Source organism: Lottia gigantea (genome assembly GCF_000327385.1).
Source record: "Lottia gigantea unplaced genomic scaffold LOTGIsca_90, whole genome shotgun sequence".
In the NCBI taxonomy this organism is placed as follows: Eukaryota; Metazoa; Mollusca; class Gastropoda; family Lottiidae; genus Lottia; species Lottia gigantea.
In genome coordinates this window covers 307,913-333,042 of record NW_008710951.1, presented here as the reverse complement: position 1 = coordinate 333,042, position 25,130 = coordinate 307,913, and the positions used below count along the sequence as shown (strand labels likewise).

At 32.1% G+C, this 25,130-nt stretch overlaps 2 protein-coding genes across 2 annotated transcripts; both read left to right on the top strand.

Moving 5' to 3' along the window:
* Positions 1-6,252: 6,252 nt before the first annotated feature.
* Positions 6,253-7,029, top strand: LOTGIDRAFT_101308 (hypothetical protein; the record flags this gene model as incomplete). The annotated part of the gene is made up of 1 exon (XM_009068483.1): positions 6,253-7,029. A coding segment is annotated over one exon (777 nt), but the record flags the coding sequence as incomplete, so codon positions are not given.
* An 818-nt stretch (positions 7,030-7,847) lies between these two features.
* On the top strand, positions 7,848-12,406 carry LOTGIDRAFT_197848 (hypothetical protein). The gene is made up of 11 exons (XM_009068482.1): positions 7,848-8,005; positions 8,446-8,556; positions 8,850-8,936; positions 9,193-9,296; positions 9,501-9,595; positions 9,756-9,849; positions 10,110-10,255; positions 10,610-10,757; positions 11,083-11,203; positions 11,377-11,483; positions 11,880-12,406. The coding sequence occupies exons 1-11, from the start codon at positions 7,867-7,869 to the stop codon at positions 12,033-12,035; spliced, it is 1,308 nt and encodes a 435-aa protein (XP_009066730.1). The 5' UTR covers positions 7,848-7,866; the 3' UTR covers positions 12,036-12,406.
* The last annotated feature ends 12,724 nt before the right edge of the window (positions 12,407-25,130 follow it).

Here is a 25,130-nt window from a genome sequence, read left to right as displayed (position 1 = left end):
GATGTCATGTAGACCAGTTTCTTATAACAATAATGAATTGTTGGATTGTGATACCCAAAGTAGAACAATATGATAGCCAAGTTGCATACGATTTGGCTTGTAAAAATGATTCTGATTGGCAGGAGGTTGGCAAGCGCTGCATAATGCAGAAAGCAACTGCAGTAGAAAGCTTGTTAGATTAAAATGAAGATGAAAAATATCAGAAAAAAAAGAAATAGTAATCTAATCGAGTAATTAGATTGGGTTAGAGAAGATAATCTGCTTAAAAAATTCAATCCAGCTTAAATATACCCACTCCCATTAATTACAGTTAGACATTTAGCATATTATTATTTAACATATTTTACAGTGGGATTTTGATGGAGAAAAGCAGTAGGTAGTAACAGGTTCAACTTACTATATAAAACAAAGGGATCATGTACGCTAATTACATCTTAAGGGTGTTTCCGAACTTGTTATTTTGTGTTGCGTTTGAATTAAACATTGAAATAGCATGTCTGTTCTTTTAAAGATATTTTGATATCTTTTAACACTCATTATATTTGTTTGTTTAATACTAACGATTACTTTCATTTCAAACAGCTTATCTTATATTGTAGGAAATGAAAGGGGGTGGGGCTTAATTCTGATTCTGATATCTGGATTTATAATGTTGAGGAAATTAAGGGTTATTATTGAATAGGGATTATCTACAAGAATAATTTTCTTAATAATCTGAACATAATCTTATTAATATTATCTAATAGTCTTTCCCTTTTAAGTTCTGCTCTTTGATATTTTTTTTTACGCATTTTTTATTCTTTTTACTTCCAGTTTTATTGTGATGCTTATAGACCTTATTCTTGCCTTGTTTTGAACACATTGAATGTGATGCTCATAACAATTTACGTCATCTATTGATAAGATAGTGACGACATAATGAAGGAATAGCCTATGTGATGTCATAAAACAATCGATAATTGCCCTTTCTCAGGAATGTGTGAAGATAAACTTCATCTGAAAGTATCATTAAATAGCTTAACCAATGCAGATTTGAATGATATCAAATTTCATAAGGTTTGAGCTAGGTGTTGGTGATTTTATGCAGTAACACAACATTGCGTTATGAGTCTCTTTCTGGATTCAATATGGCTGATGCATGAATAAGGTCTATTGTGGATGATTACCTTTCTGAAACGCCTGTCATTTATAGTTCATATAACTTATTACGGTTTTTTTTTTGTATATGCAGTTTTGGTAGAAAATTTAGTTGCCTTAGATTATATAATTTTTTTGTCATGTCATTTTTTTGTCTTGTAAAAGTAAATCACTGTAGTTATATATGTATCTTTATTTCATGTAATACACGTTAATTCAGTTTAAAACATACAAGATACTTCAATTTGTAGATTTCTTCATTTTAATTTTTTAATTTTATTTTTTAGTTAAACAAGGAAGAAGAATTTGAAGAGGGAGAAGTTGGTGGAGTAAATGCAGCAGAAGGGCCATAACTCTTATTAATGGTTCAAATTCTGTGACATAATGACTTAAGGCCAGACTCCTTTTGTCTACTATGTGCATCATGCATAATCCAGCCAATGACTGTTGGGAAAGACCTTTTTTGGGAATACCCTGATGTCATTTGACTATTTTAAGATCGGTACTGCATCATTCAATGTTTCCACTAATCCATGGTACGTAAAGATTTTTGCGTATGTGCAATGCAGTTAAATGTAGCTGGTTTAACTGAAAATAGAAGGAACTACACTAGGACAAAAGGAGTCTGGGTCTAAGTTTAACAAATTTATATTTGTCTTTCATGTCAAGATATTGATAGTTATTCAGCTTCTGATATAAATCTGAAGAAATACTGAAAAATACATTCCAAAATACAATGTTTATTTTTCTTCTTATAATATTGCAGATTCTTGATTTCTGAACTAAATTTATTAATTTGTCAATGAGGCCATTAATAACGTCTGCTTTCTTCAGTATATAAAGGAATTGATATTTGATTAGTATATTATGAATAGATTTTGGTTGTGACATTGTAAATTAAAATACAACTATTTATTTCTATTATTATTTTTTATTCTACCTCTTATAGATTAAATTTTCTTTTTCTACCAAATTCACTATTGTTTGTTCAAGATATTCTACATGTATATTTTAAAGCTAGTCGTGTATTATCTAACACCAAATTTTTCTTTTCTTTCAATTTCCATTACATTAGCAGGGCCTTTCTAGCTGTTTATTAACCTGCTTTTGTGGGCCCATTTTTACTTTTTGGTCGTCTTTTTCTTTGTTTGGAAAGTGTTCTATCCTAAGAAAATATGCAAAACTTTAAAGGTACACTACCTTAGGAAGATCAAAAAATTAAAATTTTGAAACTTGGCCAATATGAGTCTTTGATCATCACTGGACTTACCTGGTGTCAAAACTATACGACATATAATCAAATAAATCCATAAAGTAATAATTCATTAAACTAAGTAATTTTGAAACATACTTAGTAGCATTTTTACATAATTATTTAGTTTAATGGATATATCATCTTAAATAGAGATTCTATTCTTTAGTCATGACATCTGGTAAGTTCAACTGATGATGAATATATACTCTTAAGTTTGAGACTTTTATTTTCTGTCCATTCTAAGAGGTAGGATACCTTTAAATATATGCACTGTAATATATCTGGAACTACAGAGAGATATATGAAAGTTATGTTCAGTTTCTATCAGAAAAAAAAACTTAAATTTCAATATAAATTGTTTATGTTAAATCTCTACTATATTTGTTATAATATTTGTTTATTTGTTATTAGTTAATTGTTTGTAAATAGGTAAATTTTAGATATATTAAGGCAAAGGTATCTTAATTTTACAATTGTTGCTTTTCACTTAACTCTAGCAATATCTAGCACATTTTACAAGAATAATTTTTTAGAATAATTCTTCCTACAAATTTCTTTGAAGGATAGGGCAATTTATGAATGGTTTCGTTTCATTTTTTTTTTTTTACAGCGGACGTCATTTGCCATACATGATCCGACAAAATATTTTCCACATCTGTTGTTCTGGATTAATTAATATTCAAGCAATCAAATGCTCTGTTCTATAAAAGATTTCCTTACTACCAGTATATAATAGTCTTACCACTTTTAACAGTGTTTTTAATTTGTTTGCATAAATTATAACAACTTTTGTTGCTATTAGGTCAAATTGTAACAGAACACAATTTGCAAGAAGAATGTTGTCAGATCATTGATGTCAAATATAAAAACTTGTTAAAAATCCCACCAAACCAAACATTCAGATCTGCACTCAGATTGGACACTACACTATATAAACAACTTCTATATGAATGGAATAATCTAATGCTTAATATTTATAAACTTTTGTATTTTTCTTTAAAGGGACAAGATTGCCATCTGTCGTTTTAAGTATTAATATGATTTTAGTCTCCTGTTGTTCATTTTAATGTTTTACTGTTAAGGCACAGTTTTTTTTTTTAATAAAGGAAAATGTTTAAAAACACTGAAGATATAAGAGTGCTATCCTATTTTTCTATTAAATCTGCTAAATTCTCTATGTGAAATCTGTAATCCATTTATTGTTAGTGTGAAAATATAAGCTTTGTAACATTTGCTTTAAATTGATTGTCCTTGCCTCCAATTCTATTCTGAATTATTTGTGACACCAAGAAAAGGTAATAGAAAAGATCATGGTTGAAAAAATATAATTATAATGAACTGTAGTGGAACATTCAAACTTAGTTCTGGCAGAATCTCTCTCTCATTGCATTGTCTGTTAAGCCTGATAAGGCATTGAAAAATATAATGTAAAACTTTATTTGAGAATTATCCTGCAAATTCTTTATGTTAAAAGTTTTTATCTCAGTTTTTGAGCTCAATTGGTGTATACCTCTTTTCTCTGGCGGGTTGGCTTTACAATTTCATACAGATATTGCAACTTATGGGTAAACAGCATAATGAATGGACCCTATAAAAGAATTTATTAATAATGAAATCTTGTTATTATTTATAATTTTTATCATGTTATTTAATATTATAATGTATATTTATTGTTAACTGATACACTACTTGTTATATACTTATCTTGCTCAACAACAAACAGATAATTTTGGTTTAAATTTTAGGGGATTTTAAAGAAGGTTTTCCAACAGTGCTATCATTGATCAGTTCCCCAATACACATAAAAAAGTTTAAAAAACCTCTTTACAATCCTTTAATTGATCTTTATGCATACCCTAACTTACCATGGATACCCACCCATCTGCTTACCTTGTTGTTGTAGAAAAATTAATTTTGTGTTGTGTCTGTAGGACTCTGTGAAAGCTTAAATGCTTTGTTGTCATTGATTTTGTGAAAAAGTTAAAGCAATTTGTATCATTCCAATATTCAATCAGACGTATGTGGTTCCTGTAACTCTTTACTACCCCTTTACGGTTAAACCAAAATTATCTGTTTCATTATAAACTGTGCTTTCAATGACATTTTTAATTGCTGAACATGAAAATCGATAAACAGAAGTACAATAAAAATGTTGCATGCTGTATGAAGCAGTAAAAAAATTTCATCAGTTTCCATACTGAACTTAATTGTTTCTTTTATTTTTGCACATTTTAAGTATTTTATAAGAATACAAAGATTAAATGGTGCTGGTATGAATTAGTTGTAATACTGGTGATGAAATAAAGAATTTTTCTTCCCCATTATGACTTTTTCGTGTGGCAACAGACCACAGTTTAGGTATAATTGACTTCATTCTTTGGAGTTATCTCCCTGTAAATGTGTCTGATCAACTGCACATTGCCTGATTCATTTCAAAGGAGATCATTCGTTGATTTATGAATGTAAGTATAGTTCTGTGATGTAAGGGAAATGGCGCTAAATTACAGACATAAAGCATTCCTGAACAATAAATAAACAAGTAATAACGATCTAGATCGCTAAGTTAATACGAAAGCTCCAAATTCTAGCCAGAAATGCCACCTTTAGAGCCATTAAATGGGTGGTCATAAAGCTTACTTGTCGATCCACACAATACTAAGCAAATTCATGAGCATTGAAGGGCGCTCTTCTGATGTGTTGCCTGTATGACTATACTTGATTTATACAGATAATAACTGTTTTATTAAGATAACAGATACATTCAGTGACTGTACTTATATATAATACTATAATAATTTGAAATCTGGGATCAAAACTTTTCGGCTTGTGTCGTGACATACTTTATTAAAATGACGAATTCTTGTAAAGGTCACGAGTTCTAAATTCCCCAAAATACAAAAATAAAGGGAGGGGGATACGCATTATTATCGTGATGTGATATTAAAATAATGCTCCCCAAGCCCGCCCCCTTATGACCATCTTACTAGTGCTACTTTTAAAATAATCTTTTGTCAGAGGTCGTATATGAATACATAACTTCGATAATTCTATATTTCGCTATGCGTCTATTTACAAGTCATTACTATACACGTGGTGAATTAAATATAGTAACAATATCTGACGTCATATTGATAACTGTATAGTATATAAAACAAAATCACTGTTATACTATAAAAGATTCTTATCCATATAGGCTAAAGTATATCATTCAATATTGGGTTACATTTGATTGCAATTTATCAGCGATAAAATGAAGGTAAAACTTTTCATTATATTTTTCCTTAACCTATGTTGGTAATTAATAGATCCAAGAAGGCTAAAAATGGCTAAGAAAATCGTTAGCCTTGGGGCTGCAACGATGAATCGATCCTTCTTATCGATGCAATTGCGTTGGATAAAACAATCGCGATGAATCGGCTTAATTGTTTTAATAACGAATGACACAGAATCCACCTGTATGTAAGAAATTGTGTCATGATTTGATTTTTAAGTATAATCTTCAGATCAAAATTTGTAAGAAAAAAAATCATTTCTGAATTCAAAAATTGAACGAGCCTATAATATAAGCCTATCGCTAACTGCCCCGAATCGCAACTTCAAGAATCGTTGCAGTCCTATTTAACCTTTAATCTATTTAATTTAGTTTTGGGTGGCATCTCCGCGCCTGTGTTGATGCCTCTGGTGGAAGAGATTACAAATTGAATTATTCTGGACAAGTACATTCTAAATTGAATTATGTGAACATTACTTGGTCCCCTCGCATAATGATTCATAGAACTGCCACTGATTCCATCATCAAAATTAAAATCTCGTCTCTATTATTTCAGACAACTAAGAATTTGATGACTGAAAAAAACTTTGAAGATTTAAAAGAAAAGGGATATACAGTTGTTAAAAATGTTGTAGATGAATCAGATTGTGATGTCTACATCCAGCAATATAAAGATTGGCTTAAGCAATTTAAAAACGGCGCGTGGCCAGTCAACATGCATTCCTGTATACAAAAATACAGGATCGCGCACATGGAACCTTCCTGGAATGTCAGATTAAAATCTAAGAAAGTTTTTGAAGAAATTTGGAAAACTGATCAACTCTTGTCCAGTTATGATTCTGTTGCCATCGCCTGCCCTCCAGATTATCTCGACACCCCAAACAATTTGTATGCAAACACTTCTGTTGCGTCTTCAGGCTGGTTACACTGTGATCAGACATATCTTCGAGAGGGCTTGCATGGTTATCAAGGTGCAGTATATCTAGAAGAAACCAGCGAAAAGGACTGGACTCTAGAAGTTCTTGAAGGATCTCATAAATTATTTGAGGAGTTTTTCGAATATTCGGATAATGCCAGAATCCGAAGCATTTTAAACCATGTGTACCAAGTGAAACCCAGTGATCGAGAATGGTTTCGTCGAAAAGGGTGCATCAGGAAAACTATTGCAGTGCCAAAGGGCGGTATGGTACTATGGGATTCTAGGCTCATCCATGCCAATTCACGGCCAAAAGAGAATCGCCCTGTCAAAGACCGTTGGCGATTTTGTGTTATGGTCTGCATGGCTCCTAAAGTTTGGGCCACTGACGAAACTCTCGAAGTAAAAAAGACAATCTACAGAGATATGCTGATGACAACCCATTGGCCCTGTGATGACGTGGGCTTCGCGAAACATATGCTCCATGGTTCAGACAAGGAAAATGCTCCTCCTATACTAAAAGAGATGCCTTCCATCGCAAAAACCGATGAAGCAAAGAGACTAGCTGGAGTTCTTCCATATCCAAATGAGAAAACAGCTCCATGTGAACTACCGGCCCCAAAATGGCGGATGTTGGCATCAAAGCAAATTCAGAGCCCAGATTCATTTTATTTCGACTTTAAACAACTTTTCAAGCTGTTATCTTACTTAGCCATCATTGTTGCCATTATTGCTGGATTTTTTCTATAGGCCTACAAATCGGGCTTATGAACTATGAAAGTAGGCTACAGAAAGTACTGTGAGTGGACACAATAATTAGTCTCTTTGCCTTCATTCAGGAATCTTGTTTGTTTGTAGTTATAATTATTGATTATTGTTTACTATTAAAATTTATTTTTGTTGAAATGAAATCTGTATCTCATTATTTTTATTTTGGCTACCGGTAAGCCTACTATTATAAATATGTTTATTGAATGTTGCAGTAGATCTGAAAGAGAAGCCTCATGAAAATCTTGAATTGAAAGCATACTTAAGCCTTTACATTCAACTTAACAGATTTAAGTGCTTAAAGTTTGTTATAGTATTCTTTGCTACAAGTTTGAATTAATCTCCAATTTAGCAATCAATGAGATTAATTAAATATTATACGAGCCCCTGTGGTGCCCTGTGATTTAGTCCACCAAAGAGAAGGTGCGACGTGGCGTAGTCGGGATCAGTAAGACATTATAGTCTAGTGTGGTTTCACTTTCAACCACGAGACTGGATAAGCCATACTACATAGACAAGATGGACGCTACACGTTTAGCCGGCTTCATTGCCCTGATGTTTTTGGGTGTTTATGCTCAATCAGGCAAACGGACTTTAATTTTGGTAGATAACTGGTCCATCAGAGAAACACACTCGACATTCTTCAGATCTCTACGAGGTAATATAGCGTCGATTTTATGCAAAATGTCCCTTTTTATTTCCCTAATGCACCAAACAAGGGGCATAACTCGTCAAAAATGTTTAGCATTGATTGTAATAATTGTATTCTTGAATACCTGATGTCAGTGTGCGACTGAATCAATCAAAATGGCACTAATATATAAAATACCATAGATATGCTATTCTGTAGCTGGATTGTCATCTTTGCAAACCTTTTAGTTTTAGAGTTGGAGAAGCTGCATAGATCTAACAATATAGCAATAAACATAGATAATATGACAAAAAATGTTCACTTTTTTATATTTGTAAGATATGGTTATTGCCTGCTATAGACATGTTATAAGGCCTATTTATTTGACATATTCCCAGGATCTTTAAATGTTAAATATTGTATTATAATATTAATGTATTGAACAATTTTTTCTCCTTCTCTTTCAGACCAAGGTTTTGATTTAACATTTAAAACAGCTGATGATGGTAATTTAGCTCTGGTTAAATTTGGTGAATTTTTATATGAAAATCTGGTTATTTTCTCGCCTTCTGTAGAAGGTAAGCTTTTTATAAAACATTTTTAAAAGATGGAAGGATCAGCTGGTAGACAGAATCCACATGAACCAAAGTTGAAGTTGTTACATCCTTGTAAACAAAATGGTGGTTTATTTCTTTCTAATCAAAAAACTGAAAGTGCTTGCCATCCTAGAAGTTTGTATGATTAAAGAAGTAATGCAATGTTTCATTTTGGAATTGTATCAATGCTGCTAAAAAAAAGTCATGTTACCAAATAGCAGTAGAAGTTGCCATTGTTGGATTTTAAAATTTTATTTGAATGTTTTACATTTTAGATTTCGGTGGAAACGTAGATGTAGCAGCAATTACTAACTTTATTGATGGGGGAGGAAATGTTTTGGTTGCTGGCAGTTCTTCACTTGGTAAGAACAACTTTTTTCATGGAATGAATTCAAAGTTCAAATGAATTCACAATGCAACACTTCTACCGACGGAGCATGAACTAAATAATAAAGTACAATGAGGACTAAAGTAACATCTACTAAAAACCAAAATCTTCATTGCACATGTCAGAATTCTTTAAAGATTGGAAGGTTCAATATTTTCTCTAGATTTTCTATTATATTGGTTAATAATATCAACTCTGGTACATGTTTTGAAATAGACCTGTATTTTTAGGTGATCCTATTAGAGAATTAGCTACAGAATGTGGTGTTGAGTTCGATGAAGAAAATACAGCTGTCATTGATCATCTTCATTATGATTTTAATGATGAGGGAAAGGTAGGTTCACTCACTATTACTTTTTGTGTGCGTTCTCTGGTCAGAAAATTAAGGATGAGGTCTACATATTTACAACAGAACAAGGGCTATTGTACTTATGATTAAAAATATATTGTTCATCTCTACCGCTACAACTCCATTGGAGATTTTTGTCACTTACAATTTTCTGGTTTCTGGTTTTGAGGAATCTTTATTTTATTTCAGCATACTTTAATTGTGTCGGAAACAGAGAATCTATTAGATGCACCAATGATAGTTGGACAGAAACCTTCTGCACCTTTTCTCTTTAGAGGTGTGGGGTAAGTTCATCTAAGAATTCTTTTTCAGTTGAAGACATACATTGTGTCACATTTGGTATTCAATACTTAGTTAGATAGATGTGTTTTCCTCTTTTTTCAATATGGACATGGTTTCGAAGTCATTAGTTATCTAATTTATATTCAATATTTATTTTAACAGTATGGTAGCTGATCCTGACAATCCTCTTGTTATGGGGGTTCTTCATGCTTCATCTACATCCTACTCTTATAATCCTGATGAAAAAATTTCAGAGGTAAGTTGGCACCATCCTTGCAATAAGAACTTGATATATTCTAGTCTGACACACCTGACTTTAGTCCAGCTCCTGATAGATATTTTAACAGTTATCAGCGGGAGAAGAGTCAGAAAAACTAGGCCCCTTTTTATGGGGATTATTCAAACCATCTGAAGAAGTATAGTAAAAAAGTTGACTATTATTGCTACATACTATTTTTGTTCTGGTCTCAACTTATTGATGTTCTGAGAATTTATGTAATTTCTTTCTACTTGTAGTTCCCCCATGCTGTAGGAAAGAATACCCTATTGATCAGTGCTCTACAAGCCAGAAATAATGCCAGAGTTGTATTTGTTGGTTCTATTGATTTCTTCAGTGATCAATTTATGCAAGCCTCTGTACAGAATGCTCTAAATGGAAAGAAGTAAGTTCTATTTTATGTATTGCTCTATGTATTCTAGTCTTGAATGTGAGCAACTTCTGACTGCGGTACAGGCATCAGAAATTTTCTTAACTTGAGGAGTATTTAAACCCACAGCACCTACAAATCGGATTGCAGGCAACATTCCAACTAGCTACCAACTGAGTCAGGTATCAATGTATTGTTTGCTTTTGTAAATATTAGGCTAAATTGAAATGACATGAGCCTACTCTAAACTAAAGGCAAGCATGAATTATTAATTAATAGCGGAAATTATAGTAAATGTCAAATTTTTAAATTCTTAAACTATATGCGAATGGAATCTTGACTGAATGAGTATTACTTGGATTATTTTAGATATGAAAAATCTGGTAATCAAGACCTAGCTTACAGTCTATCACAGTGGGTATTTAAACAGAAAGGTGTATTACGAGTTGGAGAGGTCAAACATCATTTAAAAGGAGAGAAAACACCACCAGCAGCCTACACTGTCCTCGATCAAGTTGTAAGTACGCTGATGTTATGAAGCCTTTTCATAATGAAAATCATAGTTATCTGTGAGTTGGCATTATTTAAAAACAAACCCTAATAAGGCTTATATGTCCATTAGTGTGATCAATTGAAGTGTGGCCCAGTAATGATTTTCAAGTCAATGACACCAGTATATGACAGGGTGAACTTGATATTTTGATATGATCATTGAAGATTTATTATGTTAAGGAAATCTTAATTACATGTATAAATAAAGAATTGAATTAGGATGTAATATTCAATATCATTCTTTTAACTCAACTCATGTTCATTACATGAATGAATTTACCTGTTTGTAGGAATACAGTATCCAGATAGATGAATATAGTAATGGTGAATGGAAACCATTCCAAGGAAAAGATGTTCAGTTAGAATTTGTCAGAATTGATCCTTTTGTAAGAACTACTCTCAAACAAAAAAGTAAGAATTGTTTGGAAAATCTTTATTCAGTAGTTTAATACAGAGGAATAGAAATTAAAACTCGTAGAATATTAGACAATATCTTTTGTTAAAAAAATAATCAGTATGTTCTCTCTTTCTATTAGTTGTCTATGTAAATGAATTAGATATATAATATTGTATTTGTATTTTAGATGGTCTATTACATGTAAGTTTTAAACTACCTGATGTCTATGGTGTTTATCAGTTCAGAGTTGACTACAATAGAATTGGTTATACCAGACTCTTCAGCACTACACAGGTAAGAATTTAACTTTTTCATTTATTGATAAATGATGCAGTCATAAAGTCTTTAAATACAGAGTACAGTACAGTTTGTGCCTGAAGATGACAGAGGAGAGGTGTTGAAATGTTGCATAAAACTTTAGCCAATGACAGTTGTTGCTTTAGGCTGTGTCTATATAATATTACAATCTTTACTGGCTTCTAAAAAGTGTAAGAAGATATTAAATTGACAAGAGCCTTGTGTTAATAGATAGGTGATTTTGCTACAAATCTGGTAGTCATGTTGAGGGTAGCTTAGTTATCATTGATGTATTTTACATATTCCCTGATTTGAAATTGAATTGAAATTTTTTGTTTCCAATATCTAATGCTTTTCTTTATCCATCTTAATTTTTCAATTTCTGTTTTTCAGGTGTCTGTACATCCATTAAAACATACCCAATATGAGCGGTTTATCCCCTCAGCTTACCCATACTATATCAGTTGTTTCTCTATGATGTTTGGTGTTGTTATATTTAGTATAGTCTTTTTACATTATAAAGAAGATACCAAGGATAAAAAGGAATAATCTTTTAAAACTTTAATTCATTTTCATTCCTTTTATACTAGACTTTATTATGTCAATTTTTTCATCAAAAGATATATGGAAACACACTTTTTGAGATTAAAACTATAAAATAATTATATTGCTTAAAATATTAGGATGCTCAATCCCAAAAATCACCAGTTTGTGGTGTTTTTCTGTCTTGGTAAAACTTCCAGAGAAGCATGGGTTGAAATGTGTGTCAGATTGCCTCTATGGGCTCTCAATATGTTGGGTATAATTCTGTGTTATTGACAGGTTTGAATCAAAAACTAATTGCAACTATCAAATCTTCATCTGTATGACTGTATACTATCATGCTAAACCTAAAATAAAGATATGAGTTGTTAAATGTGTTTCTGTTGTTTTTAAAATCACTTGCAAATGCATTTTGGTTGACTTTTTGATGTTGATTTGAGCTGTTAAATAAACATCTGTATGGACAGGTCACTTGTCTTGGTTTCAGGACATACAATTGGTCGTAAAGTGACCTGTTAAGGGACATAACAAAGACTTCCTCGTCACTTGTGAAAGGTTCATGGTCTGCTGCTAATGTTTCTGCACTTCAGCTATACATTTCATCTTGTGACTCATGGTTTTCAAAGGGTTTGGGTTAAATTTTCATTTCAACCTACATATGATGAATTGAAACTGTGGGTTAGTATCTCTTTTGTGGAGAAGTGTACTTAGGCTAGCCTTATTTGTAAGAATCACAGAGGGAGTATGTAAGACAGGAGAAAGGAAGTATTCAAACAGCTGTGGTCTTTAATATTTTAGTAAAATCGAGTTATCTCCCTTGCATTATCTTTGGATAATGAAACCAAACTGTTGTATGTTGTACCAGCTTAATGACACTACCCAATTTGGTAGGGCTGTCTCTGTACGATCTGAATATGCACACCAGACAACTGAAAAAGGTTTGTTTCGATGTCCTGAATACATTCTATACAAAAAAATATCAATTGGGGGACACTTTGAAGGTCGTTTCAAGGATGAATTAGTAACATTTCGAGTTTCTCTTAATAATCCATTGGTTATGACATTCCCGGTTTAATTTCTAAATGCTTAAATATATCCATACGATTAGGAAAAACTTGCTGTCTGATGCATTAAAAATTTTTAACAGTTTGGTCAATATGTGTGATATTGACTCTTTCCAATATTGGTTTAAGTTTAAAGGGATTGTAAAAATGTTTTCTAAATATTTTATGTGTATCGGGGACAATGATAGCATCAATTTGCACCATTCCAATTTTCAATCAGAGCTCTGTGATTCTTTCAATTCTACTAAAACTATGTGATAGATGTCACGATCACGAGTGGCCTTATATGACAAAGCATATTTTTATTAACATTAAAATTAAGTGGAATAGCAGGAACCACAGACTTCTGAACCAACACTGGAATGGTGCAAATTCATGCAGTCTGTGTCACTGATACAAAACTTCTTTACAATCCCTTTAAATAGTGTTTCTCGTATCTAGGTAGAAGAACAATAATATCAGTTACAGAACAATGTTTTAATCAATTGTTTTATTTTCTATGGTCTATTGAAAACATTGTTAGTGACACAATACTGATAGAATCCCAGGGAGTCCTATATAACAATGGATTTCTGTGAAAATAGTTATAAAGACGATTAAAAAAACTGTATCAATCTTTCATAAATTTCATTTCCATTGTATTGTTAATTTCAGCTCTCCTATTCCAATAATCCATTACACTGCTTTAATCCTTAGCCAGTGCTTTCTGTTGAAAAGTAACTTGCTAATTTCAAACCATCATAACCTCTTTGCTGAAGTGTTCTGGGGTAATGCTGTTTTATTGGAAAACTAATGAGAAACAGAAAGTTCCCCATTATCTTCAAAAATTCACCAGTAATGTATTGGTTCATGGTAGATTAGAACCCCTTTCATCAATGAACCAATACATTTCATCTAAGATTGTCTTTGAGTCCTTAGAAATATACGGTTTGGACATTTTTTGTTTTAAGTACACACTCTTTCCTTTAATTGTCACCTACAACTGACACTAATGATGGAAATCCTATGAAACTAGTTTCAAATTATTTGTATCAACTTAGAAAAGGAAATCTGTAACTCTCATTTGTATTTTAGAGTTTAAATCAGATAAAGTCTGTGCTTAAATAGATTCCTATCCTCCCAAAGTTCTAGTAACTCAATCTTGCAGCTGTCTACATGAAAAAGACAAGCTCCCTTTTGATCATGTTTTATTGTATAAAGCCTTTTCAACCATGAGCAATCAATACTGATGATGTAAAAGTTATGGAATCAATCAAAGAACTGAGGAGATGAACTATGTAATCAAGTACAGAATCATTCAACTTGTTTTACAATGTTCTACTTGTTTGGCAGTTAGTCAATAATTTCATAGTAAAGATAGTAGTAGTAATGTGCATGGCATGTGGTTTGATGGAAATGTAAATAGAGTTTAAAAAGTTGATTGCTTTTTACTGAAGATGAATAGAGTTAGCCATTGGAACTTGTTTTAGAAAGAAGTATTTTGTTATCTGGTTGGTATGAGAAGATAATGGAATTGTTTTTGTTTTATATTTTGTATGATAAGATAATGGAATTGTTTTTGTTTTATATTTTGTATGATAAGATAATGGAATTGTTTTTGTTTTATATTTTGTATGATGAGATAATGGAATTGTTTTTGTTTTATATTTTGTATGATAAGATAATCGAATTGTTTTTGTTTTATATTTTGTATGATAAGATAATCGAATTGTTTTTGTTTTATATTTTGTATTAGAAGATAAGGCAATGAAGAGCTTTTAGTAGAAAAAATGCAAAAAGCGAAAAGCAGCAACTACATTTTTCACATAGATTTTCTACCAGCTTTTACCTAACTGGCAGCAAAATAGGACACTCTCTAGATTGGTTCTTACTATCCAACCACAAGACTAAAGTTTCTGAATCAAATTCATTCAATTGTCTTTTTGAAGAATTACGTTCAAAATAATACAGACAGTTTTAGTAGGTTTCTCTCCACCAACTGATTTTCGTTCATTTCTCAGTTGTGATTTCTGGGAGGGTAATGTATCTATTTCAATTCTATGTGTACATTTGGGATTCATTGGATCAACTGGACATTAAAAAAAAAAGTTGGGAACAGTGTTGGAATTGACAGAACCTGTTCAGAACTGTCCAATCAAACACTACCCTAGCTAACTCAAGTTTCCAGCTGAACATTTCAAGTATCATTCTTGGTTTCTTCCCACCAGGAATGAATTATTTGACCTTCAGGGTCAGAGGTTTGACCTTGACAATGATTTAAAAGAGAAGAACAAAGTCAAGACTGATGACTGCCATATTTAGAATCCCATACTCCATACCCTTATACTCCTAACATCTGGTCAATTATCATTCTTTACTTTAACATATTTACAATAAATCTGTGACATTCCTGTTAAAAAAAAAGAAATCCTATATCGTATTTATTAGAATTAAGAGACATGAGGTGCAGTAGGATATAAAACTACATTTGAGAAAATAAGATTGATTTGTTATTGAAATTCTTTTCAAAAAAGAGAGTATATTCAAGTTTGTGTAAACAATATATAAAGGCGTTGGTCAAAAACACAAAATTGGCTCTAATTTTCAATTTTTCTTTGAGTTTTGATAGAATCAAATCTAAATTCTTCTAAATTATTCTCATATGACTTGATATACTTCACTACCATCTACTTAAATTTGAAATTTGTATATTTCAGGTGGCATGCTATTTTTTTATCTCCTGGAATACCTTTAAACAGTCAAAAATGAACATCTCATGCTAGAAGTGACAGTTATAAGTTTTCATAGGCATATTTCACCTAATAGCACCTAAAGATGTAAATTCTAGAACCATTGCACTGTGAAATAATAAATTAAGAGGAAGGATTTGACAGAGTGCCAAGAATAGTAACAGTTTGTAGTTTTTATGTTGTGTAATAAGAGACTGATAGAGGTGCAGTTCTCAGTTATTTCGTGAAAAGTTTTTCGTGCATTCAACTTCTGATACCTTTCTACAGCAGGAATTTCTGTTATGTTCTCATTGTGAAGGTAAGTGGAGAGAGATTATTTTAACATCACTGGCGGCTTAAAATATTTTGGATCCATGTATTACAGAAAGAAATATTTGAAATTGGAATGTTTTTTATCTCACTTTTTCTGCAGACCTACTATGATATCTTTGCACATTTGTTGGTGAACAGAATGTTACTGATTTTTTTGAGTGAACTGGATTATCAGCCAGGTAAAAAGGAACTGAAGGTTTTATAATGTCTTTTCATAAAATATAAACATGGGCACATGGGAAAATTATTTTTACAGAGGACAATTTCATTTATATTTGGCTTTCTTAGATTTTGATTTTGCAAATGAAAAGAGTGAAGACAAGTAAAAAAAAAAGTCAGCTAGCCAAATTGGTACTAATTTGCAGTTATTTTATACATTTGAATGAAAATCTTTGACATAATTCTTGTCAATATCCTGTCCTAATGGACAATTTCTCTTTTAAACTTTTACGTTTCTCTGAGCTATGTAAACATTCAAACTTAAATCCATAAGTAAAAATAATATTACAAATTATAATAATCAGCCCATTTAGATTTTGATATGATTAAACACAGCCTAGAGATACCGCTCAAAACTTGAGTATTAATTTAGATGAATCGCAGCTAATCACCTCGAGGGGGGTGAACCAATCTTACATATAATTACAACAAATTAGGCTGAAACTACCGCTCTTAATTTGATTGGTAGTTAGATAAAATGATTGATATACCACCTAGAAATAACGTTGAATTTAAAAGGAGATATTTGTAAAGATAGAAATTTGAAATATTGAGAGAGAAGTAAATGATGTAGAGATATATAATAGGATTGTTGTCATGGTATTTGCCTCCAGACTGTGAAATGGATCTAAGATGGAGATGATAGAATTATATTAGGACAATATCTCTACTAATACTAATGTACATTAAGATATTTGCGTGATTGAAGTTTAGAAGTTAAAGGTATTTAATTTTTTAGGATGCTTTTTTTACATCATATAGAACTGATATCACAAAGGACTGAAATGAGCAGATGACTTTTACCCTTTTTTCTTATACAGATACCCATTATCAGGAACAATTGCATTAAAGGGTAAATAATACCATGATAGTGTATTACTTAATAAGGTGTTGCATGCAAAAGTAACATTATTTAGCATAATGGGCACATTGATAGAGCCTGATACAAGCAGAAGGTGGCACTTATCAGCAGCAGAGTCTTGGTGAAGCAGGTGCTAATCCTGTTGGTGTTAATAAATCTTGGAGCCCTCTTCATTTTCACCTGAGGCATTTATGTAGCAGCCCCGTTGTCTAGAGTGAATTGCTGCTTGGGTCAAATTTGAGGTCTATTGCTGGGGCTTATCACTTCCCGGAGCCCAACCCACATAGCCTGCAACGTAATGACGGGGCTGTGGAGTGAAACAATGTCTTGTTTAGCTAGTATTATACAAGTAGAGTTTCTAAATTAGTATGAAGTTACTAGTAGCTGTTATTTAAATTGTATTATATCAGTAGGTATCTAACAATAGTAACATACGTATAATAACTATCACACCATTTTCACCTCTTTTATTCTTAAAACTTTATATCTGTTTGATGGCAAGGAACAGATCTCATGATTCATCTCTCATAAAAAAGTAGAACATAGAAAAAAAAACAGACTTTCAAAGTTAAAGATAGAGGTTTCGTTTTGTGAGAAACTTTGACTTAAAATTGACGTATTGGGTTTGAAAGATTTTTTGTGAAGAATATTGAATATCTCTTGCAGATAAGCAAGTTAAGAACGTACCATGAAGAATTTAATTTTGGTCCAGTTAAGAATTGTTTACTAGATAAATTAGATACCTGAGAATGGCCTTGGGTCTTGATATAGATACAGCTGAAGAACTTTAATCTTGAAAGTGTCTTAAAGAATATGTTTTATTTGATACCATTGATGTGAAGGCTTGAAGATAACAATTCCTTCTCCAACTTCAATTAATCATTAATTATCAAAAAATATTTGTTTAGCATTAATCTAGGGCCTTGTTCCCAAAAATTCTTAGTGTAGAATTGGTGAGAATGTCAGATGAGAAGAACAACACACACTATAAATTGATAATTCTAGCCAGTGGTTTTCAGTTTTGAAAACAGCATATTAGAACATTGAAAAAATTATCTCATTCTCAATTGTGTAGCCTTAGCCTTTATTTCTGATATTATTGTACTATATGCCTAGTTTTCATTATGTACCATGGCAGTATGAAAACAGGTCTCAAAACAATAGTTCACCAAACCCTATGGTAGTTTCCTGCAGCTGATTTTTAACTTTCATAGAAAGCCCTTTGAAGGGCAATAAAGGTGAATCGTCCCCAGAAACAAAGAAACAGAATGTTCAGTGATCTGCTGCTGTGATAAAACAGTTTCTGTAGAAATAGAGTAATTAATAATGAAGATTGAAAGATAGTAGTAAAATTATAACATGCCATATGGTGATAATCTTTCAACCATGTTCATCATTTTAATAGAGTTTTAAATAAAAACTATACATCAGGTTTTACTAGAATAAAACACATTATAAAATCTTATAAAAATCAATTTTATTTTTTTATTTTATCAATCTTGTTGATTTTATTTAGAATATTATTATATTATATATATTATAATGCAATCAAATGCAAATATTAATAGTTCAGCTCAGGTTTATCTCTTACTTATCTGCTCTAGTTTGGACAAGTGGAAGTGGGCAGTGAGGTAAATTTTGTGCAAAGGTTTATTGCCCCATTCAATGTGAACTTAGAACCTCTATTTTAAAATCTACATCTCTGCTATCTCTGTCCCAAATGCACATAAAATATTTAGAAAAAGCACTTTACAATCTGTTTAATGGATAGATCATCAATATATAATATTCTTACTATTAAATATCAATTAATTCATTCAGAATGGTACTCATATTTAGAACATTTACATGATGTTCATATAGAGAATTAAAAATATCATTAATGTTTAAATGGAATAAGTAGGTATCATGAGTAATAAGTGTATTTGATATCAGAACACTTTATGCATTGGTCTTGCTGGATGTGCATAATTAATGTATTTTCATTACAATTAATTTTATTTTTCATATTTATATATATGCTCTAGATCCCAACATGGAGTATTAATACCACCCAGGGGTTCTAGAGATCAAATAAGGTGGTACTTGAGAGGTCTCTTTGATAATTGGAATATGTATAATGCTATCATCATAGTATTTATACATTTCTGTCAAGCCTTCCAAATAGCTGAAGCTTTCATCTTTTCACTTTGCTTGTTGAGTGTGATGGGTACTAGTGAGTGAGCCCAAAGTTTTAGGAACCAAGGCTTCAGATAGTTGGTATTTTGGCAGCAGTACTCTAGGATATAAAAGGAATAAAAGTATTTTTATACGCCCACATTATAATGTGGACACAATAGAGAGTACAGTTTTCATCCTATTTAAATGAAATTTGGTATGATCATTTAAAATGATGAGATCTTAATCAAGATTGAATTTGACAATTTCTCGATCACCAGAATTTGATTTATTGCCCATGATTTGTTAGTGATAGAGGTGACAGTTTATGACATAATTTTATTAAATAATGTGTGTTTGTTTAAATCAACAATATCTTCCACAAATTAGATTTTTGGTATGATTTAACACAGATAGGTGACTGCCCTTGATATACTGAAAATGTATGAGGAAAGTGGACGTATCTTGCTAGGCAACCACTTGTAAATTTGTACAGTGTATGATCCATGATCAGCTCTTTAAACTCTTAGAATGCAATGGAATAGTACCAATATTTAAAGCACCAGCAGAATTCAACAGACCCTATTAAACATGTCAATTAAAATAGTGGAATCCCCCAGGGAACATGTGTTATGTCAGAGGTCTTCCAGAAATGTCAGGAATTGTCTAATTATTATCAGTCAATTAACAATTAATTATCTTTAATTACAGAAGATGGGAGTGGACTTAACCAGAATGCAGAATCTCCACCTGCACTGGATCTGTAAAATTTAAATTAAAAGCTCTGTTAATTGACAGACAAAAATCACAGGCAAAAATCTGAAAACCATCATCCAATATGACATGTCAGATAAGATTCTTGATACAGAAATCAAGATTAGTTATTTATCTAAATTTGGTGAATGAATCTAACTATGCCTATCATAGGATCTGGATGTCATGTTCTTTTTACAATATAGTGTTATATGGTGCTCTAGTAGCCTTTATCTCTTTGATGGTAGATTAAGTGTGGAACTAAATTATCCAAATATCTGAATGTAAACACCTCTTATCAATAACTGCCCATTATAAACATATCAAATACAACCCATTTCTCTCCAAAACCATTATAAAACAATCAAATACAACCCTTTTAATAGACCATTATTTTATGATAGACCCTGGACAATCTAATGGAGGTAGCAGAGGTCCAATGATTCTGATGTTTGTACACATGTTTTGATAATTACCAAATTAACTAGCCAGATGAGATTCCAATGATCATAGAACAGTAGATTACAAGGTGATTCAGACTTGATCTATTTCCCTGAAAATACTCTGTAAATCCATTTTCATCATGGAAGGTCTCTAGGATCTAATGATTACCATTTATGGATTGCAGAAAACCTGTACTTTGCGCATTTGCATATTGTTATTTATTTGTCTGTACATTTGAAACCAGAGATAGTAATAACTTCTATGTCCAGCTTGAAGGAGACCATGTTAAGTCTGCCGCAAACTAGAGGAACTAGCCGAGCTGCCTGCTTCAAAAGGTTGAGATTTCTGCCTCGAGAGGCTGTGTGGAAAAGATCTATCTTGTTTGATATTTTCTGCCTCAAGAGGCCAGAAATTCATTGTGTGCGGGCGACTAAGCTGCTAGCTGAGCTAGAAAAAGTGGCGTACAGAATTTTAGTGAGACAATAGCTCAGACAGGAGCTCTCGTCTGCTGTGAAATAAGTAATGAGGATGTTGCTCAGCTGACAGCCTCTTGGGTTCCTCTCGTTTGTGGCACTTAGGTTGCACCTCACTTAAGTTGAAATGAAAACCTTTCTGGTAAAAGCTATAGTTCTCCATTTTGTATTCAGTATGCTATCCTTTTCTAGCATTACTCTCAATTTCCACTGCTAATCTTTATCAACATTGTCACATTCTGATCCTTGTCCTCATTAGGTCTAGACCAGTACTGCAGGTATCGGTTCTTGCCTTGTCCATTCATATTATAAACCTTCCCTTTTTCTTTCTGAATTATGGTTAGTAGCCATTGCCTACATGTGAGTACCTTCAATGACATCAGAACTTCTCCATCTGTATTTATTATTAGTAGGCTGGTCAGTGATAAATAGTGTTTAGTCTATCAGAGTGGAATCTTAGTAAAGAAGTGTTCTACCTCATTAATTACCTAGTAAACAACCTGATAATTGGCTTCAATGGGCCACAACAATCTTATCTTGGTAAGGTTTGTTATTTCTGAATCCTTTGTTATTTAACCAAGTTTTTCTTGTTATATGTGAAGATGAGTTCTAGGTCAGTCATTTTTTTAAGTTTTAAAGTGACTACTCATTAACAAGATGACTAACAAATGGGTTCCATAAAGAGTTTCTGAGATGGACCTAGTAGCCACATTAGTTATGCCTATTTCTATTATCAAAACTAATATGGTGTTGATATATCACAGCTACACTGTTTTTTTTTGCATCTGAATTTGGCTAATGAACTTCTACTGCAAGTTTTCCATTCAAGGGGGCTGGCCATTAATACATTTAACCGAGAATATAACTTCTGCATTAGACTTCTAACTGCTTCCTGAGGTAAGAAAATTTCCATGAAGCCAAGATGGTGCTGACTAATATTTTGACATATCTAAAATTCCTCCTTATAGTATGTCAAAAATCTTCTGAAATGATTTTGCAAAATGTAACTGGCTGCATACATCTTCAAGAAGACTTGTTCACAACCAACTTCTGACCATTTCTTAAGGTAAGAAAATATCCGTGAAGCCAAGATGGTGCTGGCTGATAGATCATCTTAACAGGAATCTTATCATTGAGTATCATATAGAACCCATCTAAACAATCTCTGTATGGTGTACTTTTATCTCTACTGGTCATAATAAACATACATTTCATAAAACAACATACACAATTACCTACCAGCTGGACTACTGATTACAGATTAACATCATAGAAGGTGTTAATATCCTGGATTTTTGAAGTATATTTTATTTTGACAACCTGATAAAAAAAAGTACTGAATTATCTTTGAAAATTGGTATTGAAAAGCAAACAAAAAATATATGAGCAGTAGATATTGAAACAGAGAACAAACAAACTCTGTCACCTTTTGCTTGATTACCTTTGCTTGAAGTTGCAATTAAAATAGAACAAGGCTTATGACATGTATTTGCAAAATTTTCCTCATTGCACACCATATGGTATTGTCAGTCTTCACCATCTCAGTCAGGTACCTTAGTATGCCCTTGAACTTTCCCCGATGCCTTTTTGGTCAGAAAATTTTCAGTTCAGTAGCTGCTATCAATGTATTGCCAGTATGTTGTTTTGGATTTCAGGTTTCGTTGCACGGTTCGAATCGTTAGTATTTGGGTTTGTATTTTCAAAAGTATTCAGAAGAGTAAATTATCAAGATTTTCAGTAGAATTCTACTTTCTAGTGTAAATATCATTAAAAAAGCAGAAGGTAACCTTGATAAAATCAGACAGCTACACTCTGACCAGGTTACCTCCATTACTGACTATATATATATATTTAGATTATAATCAGAATAAACTTAAACCTTACCCCCAGGGGTAATAGTTATATTGGTATGAATTTGTTTAACATAATTTATACTAATAGTATGTACAAGAGACCCACAGAAGAGAAGTAAACACATACTAACTTACTGTGGTTCGAAGCTATAATACATAGATTCAACATAACCACTTTCAACTGAATTCATGTGTTCATAAGGGCAATGCAAGTATTAAAAGAATAAATTTAAGTATGAAGCTCTAGCAGTAATTTTCTGACCTTTGTGCCATAATGTGTATTTACTTAATCAAGTTGGTCTTATGCATTGTATCACAAAGCAAGTAAACCTTGAAGTCTTATCAACCAACATGGGACAGGATACAATCTATTCAACTAGCATTGGGACATCAAACTGATATTTCTAGGACTTCGTTACTAATGATGCTCTAAGATGAAACCATGCATCATTGTGTAGTTTGATGTATAGTCGATCTTGTCATATACCATCAAGATAAAGACTTTCAGAACAAAGGCCTTGGCAACATAGCTTTTCTTTTAGTATAATTCATAACCACTTTCTGAAACAGACAGTGAGAAGTCAACCATTTTTACTCTTAATTATCACATCATCTTCTTTAAGTTTTTTAGTTGTCATGCTAACAGGCCTCATTGACTCATGCTTGAGAATATTGGTTGTTTGTAGATTTTTTGTAGCTTGCTATCAAAAAGTGCAATTTATAGAATATTGGTAATTGCATACATTAAAGATTAGCTATCATTTCTCAGATGTACTGAACACTGAATGTACATTTGGGTGTAAAATCCTTCAGATGTTTGTGTAATAAACATTACTATGGTTGTTCTGTTGATTAAATTAATGTGAATCTATGATGATGATAAAAATAATTCCATTGACATGCAATATAGGAATTAGTGCATCATGGCAAATTTTTCCTTCATTGCATATTCTATGGTTCTACTGAATTTGCTGGCAAAGAAGAAAGCCAAGCAGAAAATCATTTAATTACAAGAACATGCAACATGGAAATAAGGTTTGAGAGCATCATAATTTTTCTCTAGAAATTAATTACTTTTCTGATTCAATCAATATTCCCTGATTTCCTGTGGTTCTGATAAAATTGGTACCATGTGGCGTTGAAAATGACAATGACTATGTCAGGGTGACATGTCGTTGACAAGTTCATGACAGTCAATACTGGTTTCATCTTGATTGAAACAAAATTTTATCAACGGAATTCCAGAACAAACATAAACTTTGACCTTGGATTGTTATGGAGATTAATGAAACTCTGAAGTTCTAAAAGAATTCTCATAACATTTCTATATAAGTCGGTATATAAGACAATATGAGTAAGGTGCTTTTTTTTGTCTTGAGCTCAATCTTTCAAATTTCATTGAATGTAGGCTGTGCCTTTTGATCACTCAAGCATTGGAACTAACCCTAAAAATTGTTGGCTAATGCCAGTTCTGACACTTCTGCCTAACAAACTGTAGAAAAGTAGGTCTTAAACCTCCGTTGATTTCAAATTCTCTTCTAACCATCTTGTTGATGTTGAATCAAATGCTGAATTAGATTGTAGAAGTACAAGACAATGAAAGACCTCTTTCAGAATTAATTTTGTAAGAAATCTGTATTTGACCTTGAATCAATACAATTTGACCTTGAGAAGGCAAACAATGTGTGATTAGAGAAGAATATTGAGGTGATGCTATGATAGTATTTAATGTCCTTTAATATTGGAATTCAGCCCTGAGGGAATTAACTTTTTGAACTCAGAAGCTAATACTCAATCAGGCATCTCTATGGTGCTTCATGTCAATTTAGAGCTGTAGTAAATTATAGTCTTCCTGCTGATGAGTGCCTGCAAGTTAGCGCCATTCTGACAGTTATTGCAGGAAAGGACTTCAACATTCAGTTCTTGTGGAAATTAACTAGTTTTGGTTTCAAGTTGTATGATGTAGTGATTGCATGTAAAGATTGAAGAACAACTTAAAAGTGTAAACAATATGGTTGGGACTGGATATCAAAAGGTAAGGTGAATTTGATGTAATTTTTTATTTCTGATGATTTAAAAGGAAAGAACTGTCAGAACAGTGTCTTTTACTTTTTGTTTGTTGGCTGTTCAAAAAGAAATTTGGCCATATTAATATTTTATGTGTTGATTAATGTTTATTGTAATATTTTATGTGTTGATTACTGTTTATTGTAATATTTTATGTGTTGATTACTG

What these genes read in the sequence shown, in the direction of transcription:
- LOTGIDRAFT_197848 (XM_009068482.1), top strand. Translation starts at nt 7,867, where the DNA reads ATGGACGCTACACGTTTAGCCGGCTTCATTGCCCTGATGTTTTTGGGT. An exon ending in ATTTTAATGATGAGGGAAAG is followed by an intron (nt 9,297 to 9,500) that starts GTAGGTTCACTC and finishes ATTTTATTTCAG; the next exon opens with CATACTTTAATTGTGTCGGA. An exon ending in ACACTGTCCTCGATCAAGTT is followed by an intron (nt 10,758 to 11,082) that starts GTAAGTACGCTG and finishes ACCTGTTTGTAG; the next exon opens with GAATACAGTATCCAGATAGA.